The 9839-nt window shown below is 31.8% G+C and overlaps 1 protein-coding gene across 1 annotated transcript; it reads left to right on the top strand.

Annotated features, from left to right (window-relative positions):
* The first annotated feature begins 2505 nt into the window (after nucleotides 1-2505).
* LOC139844849 (dnaJ protein homolog 2-like) lies at nucleotides 2506-8412 on the top strand. The gene is made up of 8 exons (XM_071835072.1): nucleotides 2506-2657; nucleotides 3816-3983; nucleotides 4544-4724; nucleotides 4969-5107; nucleotides 7095-7228; nucleotides 7333-7475; nucleotides 7583-7781; nucleotides 7962-8412. The coding sequence occupies exons 2-8, from the start codon at nucleotides 3834-3836 to the stop codon at nucleotides 8291-8293; spliced, it is 1278 nt and encodes a 425-aa protein (XP_071691173.1). The 5' UTR covers nucleotides 2506-2657; nucleotides 3816-3833; the 3' UTR covers nucleotides 8294-8412.
* The last annotated feature ends 1427 nt before the right edge of the window (nucleotides 8413-9839 follow it).

Below are 9839 nucleotides of genomic sequence, written 5' to 3'. Positions count from 1 at the left end.
TGTAAATGTTGTTCCTAGAGGTATAAAGTTTGAATCCGTTAAGCAACATAAATCTCTTCGTGATCATAGAAATTTACTCATGATGACGCCGAACTCCTCATAAAACGGATAGTCACCCGATATTCCTAAGCTCCCAAAATGAGTCGGAAAGTCTTTTAAATCCATTATATATATATATATATATATATATATATATATATATATATATATATATATATATATATATATCTATTACTACCTAAATATTGACACCCTGTGTCATAAATTAGCTACATTAAATTCTATTTCAATTATCTATTATTACCTATATAATCTATAAAAAAAATACATATAAATTCAGTTTTTTTTAAAAAAAAAAAAAACCTTCATAAATAAATAATCTTAAAAGTGACTCCAAGAGTCATAACTCATAAATAAGCTTATTTAATCATGTTAGTGTATTAAATAGAATTCCTATTAAATTAGATTAAATAAATAAATGAAATAAAATAATATATCTATATATAAAAAATGAATAATAAATAAGCTTACTTAATCATGTGTTAATGTATTAAATACAATTTTTAAATTAAATTAAATAATTTTAACAAAATAATATATATATATATATATATATATATATATATATATATATATATATATATATATATATATATATATATATATATATATATATATATAAATGAATATAAGATTTAATATTAATTTTATGAACCGGATTAAATCAATATTAGTAACTTACATATAATATATATTTATTATTTATTCAATATCAATTAAATGATAAATAAAGAATTAAATAGTAGTAAAATAAATAATAAATATATGGTAAACCAAAAATGAACAATAAATATACGAACCTTTCATCTTCTTACTAAATTAACTTATTTTTTACTAGCCTATAAATATGTATGTCATCTTCACTTTTCAATAGGAATCATACAATGGGAAGATCACATCATATTATTACTAAAAGATGGATATTCAAGATATGTATAATGAGGTAAATATATGTAATATATATTCAAATATGTATATGTATATATATATACGTAGATAAATGTACATATATAACATTGATTTAATCATGAAGTATATATTTTCGGAATATATATATATATATATATATATATATATATATATATATATATATATATATATATATATATATATATACTGTAATTTGTTTTGTATCCTACATCTCCACTTTTCAGTAGCAATCATACAATGAGAAGATCACGCCATATTACTAAAAGATGAATATTCAAGTTATGTATCATGAGGTAAATATGTGTAATCTATATTTTCTTTTATGATTTAAATATATATATATATATATATATATATATATATATATATATATATATATATATATATATATATATATATATATATATATATGTGTGTGTGTGTGTGTGTGTGTGTGTGTATATATTCGAATATGTATGTGTGTGTGTGTGTGTGTGTGTATATATATATATATATATTCAATAATATATTATATCATAAATAATATATATATATATATATATATATATATATATATATATATATATATATATATATATATATTATTTATAACTTTTGAGTTTCTCATTAAATTGTTATCATTCATCACTTATATCATTTTATATGTTTATATGAATAAAACATCACTTTATATTTAAATATACGGATCATCAAAAGTCTCTCATTGATTATTTTAATAATATATGTAGTATGTAAATTATTTACGATTTAAAATATTATTTAATATATATATTTATGTGTGTGTGTGTGTGTAATATTGATATATAATTATATATACATATATATATAATTAAATATAATGTGTGTTTGTTTGTTTTTGTAGCTACTGAAGAAACACTGAATTAAAAAAAAATGTCAAATGTAGACTTGCCAAGAAGACACGTGGTTAGCTCTATGTTGGATGAATTCGTTCGAAGATTCTTTTTTTTAATGTTTATAATGTGATTATTATATTGTATAATTGTATTTATATATTTAAGTTAATTTAAATTTCTTATATAAATTTTCTTACAATTCTATCCTTTTAATTATTAAATAGTATAGTATAAAAATATATATGTTAAAAAAGTTCAAATCAATTACCAGGATCCTTAACCCAATACCCTAAACAAATCTATGTATTCATTCGCTTTTTGGAGATTCGTAGAAGATTAGCATACATTTTGTCTACGTTGGCATTTAGTTACCTATTTTGATGTTCGTGGAAGTTTTTGCTTATTTATTACGATTATTATGGACTTTTTTTTAAAGCATTATTATGGACTGTTAAGAACTCTTTATTTTATATGGTCGTTATTATATATGTTCTCCCAATAAGAACTATTACGTACGAGACAACCACATACTTTACTTTAAAATAAAAAATGCAAAGCGTAAAAATATCCGTGCAAAGCACCGGAAATGCTTCAGGTATACCAAAAATAATAAGGTAAAGTGAAGCAACCCTAGTTAGGTTTTGATTGGACAACGTTAGAGGCCGTCAAAACCGACTAACCAAACAAACAAACAAATAGCACGCCCTACTTCTACTTCTACCGTCCACCCTCCTTGTTTGTAGATCGAAAGCCCTGCCATCTTCTTCTTCTTCTTCTTCTTCTTCAACACAAAAGCCCTGATCCCTTGATTAGGTATGTAACTATGTACCATCATCATTCGCTTTTTCATCAAGTTTTTCGTAAATTAATGTTTTCAATTGATTAGTTTTAGCTTTTTATACATCTCTCGATCTTTATAGTGCACTATTTGTTGCATAATATGCTTGTTTAAATATGAGTAATAGTAATAGTAATAGATTTAAATATGAGTGTTTTTATTTTATTTTATTAAAGATTAAAGATTAAAGTTAAAGAGTTAAATAATATGAAGTATGCAAATCTAATTGTGTGCACGATGATGTAGACTGTAATTGAAAAAAACCTAGGGTCGTCTATTGTGTGCACGATGATGTATTTAGAATTAGTGTTTGAATGGAAATTGAACACAATTAGTTGTGATAAGGATTGGGATTCATATAACTACATGTGTAAAGTTACGATGAACCTTATTAATCACCAAGTTAATTTGAAGATTTGTTTCGGAATGATACCTCAATCGCTGTCAACATTTTGCCAAACTTATCAGACTTGGTCCTCTTGTTTTCTTGCAATAATTTGGGGTTTTGACTCTTTCATATTAAACAAGATGGCGATTGTATCTTATTGATTTTAGACAAGTAGTAATGCAATCCTACTCCAACTCCAACTTTTGTACTCAAATATTATGTCGGCAAAACGAGTACCTGAGCTTTCCCTGGCTTCCTAACTTTCTAATTTATAAGCTATTTGTTTTCAATCCAACTATTCGTATTTAAGTACAACTTTGAGTAAAACATTTGTACTTCTTGGGGGTGTTGCATTACATCCACTGTAATGTAACTAGTGTTGTAATTTTGTTTTAACGATTAAGGCGAAAAGTGTTCAAGAAGTCTATCATTAGTATTCAAAAAGTAAGGCGTAGTTAAGAAAAAGGTGTAAACTGAAAAAAATACAAGTATTATCATATTGTGACCAAGGTTGGAATTTTGGTTGTGTGGTATTTGTGTGTGCATACGAAGTAATTTTATTTTTCTTTGGTTGCTTTTACTTTTCATTTGTAAGCGTTTGAAATATCTTTTCATACAATTCTTGAATTCGGAAGTTCTGTTTGGATACCCTTTTTTATGTACGATATAGATAGATGGTTTCCTGCTTATCATAACAGAAAGTGTCATAATTACTCACTATCTTTGCCTCATTTGCTTGTGATAGTTTTCGATCACCTTCATCATGTTCGGCCGTGTTCCTAAAAAGAGTGATAGTTCAAAGTATTACAAAGTTCTCGGTGTTGCGCAAAATGCAACTCCGGATGAATTGAAAAAGGCGTACCGTAAGGCTGCCATAATAAACCATCCCGACAAGGGTGGAGACCCTGAGAAGGTGAATTATATTCCGCTTATCTGTTTTTTCTTACTTCTATTCGAGATAATTAATTTCTACTGTTTGGCTTAAGTGATTTTTATTGCGATTTCATTCTTAAATTATCAGTGTCAACCACTGCAGCTAAACTACTTATTCAACGGAAACATAAGTTGCTTATATACCTTTTAGTGAGGACAACACTAGGAAAACGGATAAATGTTGGGAGTTATAGATAACATATTTTTACTGATAGACAAATGAAGGGAAAATAATTATACACCATTTGATAACAATACCTTGTTGTACTGCTGATTTTGATATTTCAGAAATATATAAGCGTGTTCTTTTGGCTCATTCTACTATTACTTCAAATATTTAGAGATTTTCTAACAATAAAGCATCTGATTGTATGATTATTACCCCTTTAAGTTTAAATACCCGACTATCTGGTTTTGATTGTTTAATATCTTAAAATTGCACATGCAAACATCTCTTTGCTTACACTTGAGTTCTCAAGCAGCGCTAGAAAATGTTGTTATACCCCTTGGTTTAATATTTAAATTAAAAAACCTTTTCAGTTCAAGGAATTATCTCAAGCTTATGAAGTTCTCAGTGATCCTGAAAAACGAGAAATATACGATGAATACGGCGAAGATGCATTGAAAGAGGGAATGGGAGGAGGCGGCAGCTCCTCCGGGAATCCGTTTGATGTCTTCGAGCAGTTTTTTGGTGGCGGTGCTTTCGGCGGAGGGTTTGGAGGTTAGATCTTTTAGGTCCTTCTTATATCTTCTTTTTCTTGTTTATATTTATTTTATGATATACTAATGCGGATAGTTCTTATGGTTTGTCCATAATTACTGATTGGGTTCATGAACTTTTTTTCCTTGTGTTGGTAGTCCTCGTGGATTACAAATCTTGCGCGGATAGTCCCTGCATCTGACAGTCGTTAAAAGTTCTGTTAATTTTATTTGTTTTGTTATGCTAAGTGATGTATTGATATCAGGCGGTGGTAGTTCAAGAACTAGGAAGAAGCAAGGTGAAGACGTAAAACAGATTTTAAAGGTTTCTTTAGAGGAAGTTTATAATGGCACTACAAAGAAACTCTCTCTATCAAGGAATATCTTGTGCAAAAACTGTAAAGGGTAAATCAGTAATACTCTCTTTATGATATATATTTTTTTTTTTTTTGAAAAGCAAGAAGGACTTATATTAAACAATCACGAATAGTACATGGTTGACTGGGCAACCTTAACAACACAATACATCACGAAAGAAATAGAGAAAACAAATTACACCGCCCTAAGCTAATTGCAAAGATTGCAACTAACAAAAGAGAGAAACTAAGGTTGTGAGAACCATTGAAGCCAATCCATAATATGACCCTTGCAACGTCGTGAAATCCAATCGTATGAAAGAACTTGAACCTCGCTAAATAAAGATGGGACCGTCTCGAGCTTATTCTTGAACACCTTTGCATCTCGATTCTTCCATATAATGTAACAAACCACCCAACAAACCGCTTGCCATTGGTTCCTTTTGTGATCATGTGCTACGTAGCCGAAGGTACCATTAAAAATATCCTCATACCCGAATAAAGCCGAATTATACCCCCACCATTTAAGGACTTTCGCCCATATGTCTTTGTCCATTTGACAAGAAAAAAGTATATGTTCCACCGTCTCAATGTCACCATCACAAATCGGACATCTCACGCTGTTCAAATCGATGCCCCGTTTATCTAACTCGAACCTTACCGGTATACGACCTAATCTCGCTCGCCAAATAAACACCTCTACTTTTTTTGGAACCAAACCATTTCGCAACGACTCAATTGAATTAACCGCACGTGGTAGGATGACTTTGTCCACTAGAACCGAACAGTCCTTGACCATATATGTACCCTTCGAATTGAGATTCCAGCTCCAACAGTCTTTTTTATCTTCGATCAGCTGCAAGTTCCGAACAGTATCTCGCAATTCAGTTAGTTCACTATTCGTTCGTCCCATAGGTGGATAGGCCCAATTGCCGAGCCCATCTCCCTTAAATTCTTTTGTTTTGTTACTGATGTTGATATCTTTGTCAATCTCGAGCCTGTATAATCTTTTGAATTTGTCTTTGAGGCTTGCGTTCCCCACCCAAATGTCATTCCAAAAAGAGGTGCTTTTCCCGTCCCCGAGCAAGCGTATGAAAGACTTAGAGAAAGAAATCCCTAACCCGTCCACATGTTTTCCTGCAACACAAATAGAATTCCAAAGGCTAGCGTTTGGTTTTCGGACAAGCCCGTTTCCAAGCACAAGACCTCCATTAGAACCATAAATGCTACGAATTACGGCGACCCACAAAGTGTTAGTTTCGGTTTTAAACCTCCACAACCACTTACAAAGAAGAGCTAAATTTTTACTTTTTAAGGACATGATATTTAAACCTCCTTCTTCGTGAGGAAGAAGGATTTTTTCCCACTTAACCCATGACATTTTAGAGTTAGAACCCGTCCCGCCCCAAAAAAATTTCCGTCTCACTCTCGAGAGAATTTAGCACACAAGTAGGGGCACGAAAGAGCGAGAAGTAATAGAGAGGTAGGCTAGAGAGAACCGACTTAACTAAAGTTAACCGTCCACCGAATGAAATCATTTTTGCTCTCCAGTCCGCTAACCTCTTGTTAAATTTCTCGATCACCGGGGACCAATCATTCAATTTCTTCATCTTATTACCCACGGGAATACCCAAATACATGAAAGGCAACCGACCAATCATCCAATCATTCAAATACATGATATATTACAATCACAATGGGTCGGCTTGCGTTATATTTTTATCTCTAATGCGTCAAATGGGTAATAAAAATTAGTTAGTTTCACAATTTAAGTTGCATTAACATGGTAGTGGAGTCACATATTAGAATTGGTTTATTAAAAACTGTTGGATTGTCATCTTAACAATTACTGTATGTATATAAAAACAGATGGACAAAAAGTGGTTGAGGGGTAAACTTAACACGAACCTATTAATATATAACCAATTTGACCCAAACAAATATTGACCCTTTTACTAACTTGCCCAACACATCAATTGGCCACCTTTATTGTAAAAAAAATCTAATATATCCATCCATGCGATATAATAAATCAGGAAAGGTTCGAAAAGTGGTGCATCATCACGATGTCATGGTTGCCAAGGATCCGGGATGAGGGTCACAACTCGTCAAATCGCCCCAGGAATGATCCAACAAATGCAGCATGTTTGTCCTGAATGTAGAGGCTCTGGTATTTTTACTAAATCCCTTTAATTGTGCATGTCTCAAAAAAAAAAATATATATATTTTCTAATTCATCAGTCATGTAATATGTAATTACGTTCGATTAAACAGGCGAATCAATTACCGAGAAAGATAAATGCCAACAATGCAAAGGAAAGAAGGTTACACAGGAGAAGAAAGTTCTTGAAGTTCACGTTGAAAAGGGAATGCAAAATGGTCAAAAGATTACCTTCGAAGGTCAAGCTGATGAAGCTGTAAGTAATTTTGTATCATAATTTATAATCATAAAGGTGTACTGCTCATTTGCCTTTAGTTAAGACATGAAGCATTTGACTTTGACCATTTTTAATCTGCCTCGCAGCCTGATACTGTTACGGGAGACATTGTTTTCGTACTGCAACTGAAAGATCACCCCAAGTTTAAGAGAAAACAAGACGATCTTTATGTGGAACACAACATCAGCTTAACTGAAGCTCTTTGCGGGTTCCAGTTTGTTCTTACTCATCTTGATGACCGACAACTCCTTATCAAAACAAACCCTGGAGAAGTTATCAAACCTGGTACAAGAATATTAAAATTCCTTTTTTATCAAGTTTCATTTTTGATCTTCTATTCTGAAATTGTTTGACTTTTGAAGTCAAAGAGTGAGAATTTTGAACTATGTATACTGTGTACATTTGACTACAAATTACAGTCTACAATGGTGATCTTGTTTTCTGATATTCTTTTTACTTACACAGATCAATACAAAGGAATCAATGATGAGGGAATGCCACATTGGCAAAGACCGTTCATGAAGGGGAAGCTAGTGATCCATTTCAATGTTGCATTTCCTGAAGCAGGGGCATTGACCCCTGAAAAGTGCAAGGTTTTAGAGACCATTTTACCCTCTGGTGGGGGAAGCATGAAGTCAACTGAAATGGCGTTGGATGATTGCGAAGAAACCATTTTACATGATGTAAACATGGAAGAAGAAACAAGGAGGAAGGAGTATCAGAGACAGCAAGAAGCTTATGATGAAGACGAAGATGATGAACCCGGTGTGCAACGTGTGGGTTGTAACCAACAGTAATTGTTATTTGATTTTTCAAATGGTATGACACTTTCTATTGACCGACCTGTTTGATTGTTTTGTTTTTACTTGTTTCTTGTTATTCTTGAATTTTATTATTTGACTAGCGTTTCGTTGCTTATGAGATTGATTTTTGCTTGCCATTATGTGTATTGTGTCCCGTCGTTCTGTTCGCATGGATTTGAGACGCTCAGATGACTTGAATAGTTAACATTTTACAAGGGTTAATACGGGTTCGAGCAGATTTGACCGGGTTAATAAAAACTTGTCAAAAAATTAAGTTTTCTATTGAACCCATTAAACAGAATTGTAATTGTAATTGTAATGCCATGTTGATTAGACTAGGATGAGACTCCTACCACCATCAATTGTCTTGTAATTTAGTGGGAAACATACATTTATATGATTTGAGCTACGAGTTTGATCATATCGTCAGCAAATTGTTGGTATGTCACTGTAAAGTAAATGTACAAACAAACAATGTATACATGTTCGAATTCTTAAACAACAATTTATATATGAAAAAAACAACAATATGGGACAAGGATGACAATAGATCAGATATAGATCGGGTGATGTCATTTTTTCATATTCATTTTCATTTAATTTTTGTTCAAACATATCTATATCCATCTCTCTATATTATATTAAAGTAAACACACAATTGAGTGACAAATATCCTTAAAAATAAATCCTAGCCATCCAATCTTTTAACCAACTCTAATCCTAGCCATCCATTTCTAATTACTCTCTTAATCACGTGACAATCCTTAGTTTAGGAGCTAAACAGACAAAATTAAACCTCCCTACTAATAAACACACGGTAGTAACACAAAAATTAGGGTTTTCTCCAACCAATCATTTGCAGTCGGGCACAATTCTTCATCCTCCCATACATTTACGGCCACCGTTACACATCTTCACCATCTCAATCAAACCCTCTCATTCTCAATCGACCCTCTCCATAATCACTATCGAATCGTCTATTAAGTCGAGTGACTCTTATGTCTTTTGTGAATGTTATCATGGAAATCGAAGATCGTTCAACGGATTAAGAAGCAGATCATCATCTAACTTTTGTCTGCAAAACTCCATGGATGGCGACAGCAAAAACAGAAGCAATTGAAAATTCAAAAGGTAAACTATTGAAAGTAAACAGGATCAGATGCAATCACGATTACGTTCTAGGGTTTTACAATCACGATGCAATTTAAGTGGTTTTGATTCAAGGATTCTACAATCAACCGACGAAAGCAATTCGTTGGTGTGTGTTTATGTTGAATTACTACAAACTGTAAGTGTATATTGCGTGAATTTAATTTATTAATTCGATAGAGATTAATACATTTAAGAATTTTAGTGTTTCTATTGACCTGTATAGAAACCCTAATTGCACTGACCTTATTTTAGGGATAGCGATCAAAGGGTGTTTTTTTCATTCGACTTCCTTTAGTAGTGATTGTTGTTCAACTTGGAGATCGGAATATGTCAGACCAACATTGGCTCAATCCAATCCTCAAAGAAAGGTATCCTTCTTTGCATAACT

The sequence above is a fragment of the Rutidosis leptorrhynchoides genome, chromosome 4 (assembly GCF_046630445.1).
Source record: "Rutidosis leptorrhynchoides isolate AG116_Rl617_1_P2 chromosome 4, CSIRO_AGI_Rlap_v1, whole genome shotgun sequence".
NCBI classification, from domain to species: domain Eukaryota; kingdom Viridiplantae; phylum Streptophyta; class Magnoliopsida; order Asterales; family Asteraceae; genus Rutidosis; species Rutidosis leptorrhynchoides.
The sequence above is the reverse complement of the archived record's forward strand: the minus strand, read 5'-3'. Positions and strand labels throughout refer to the sequence as shown.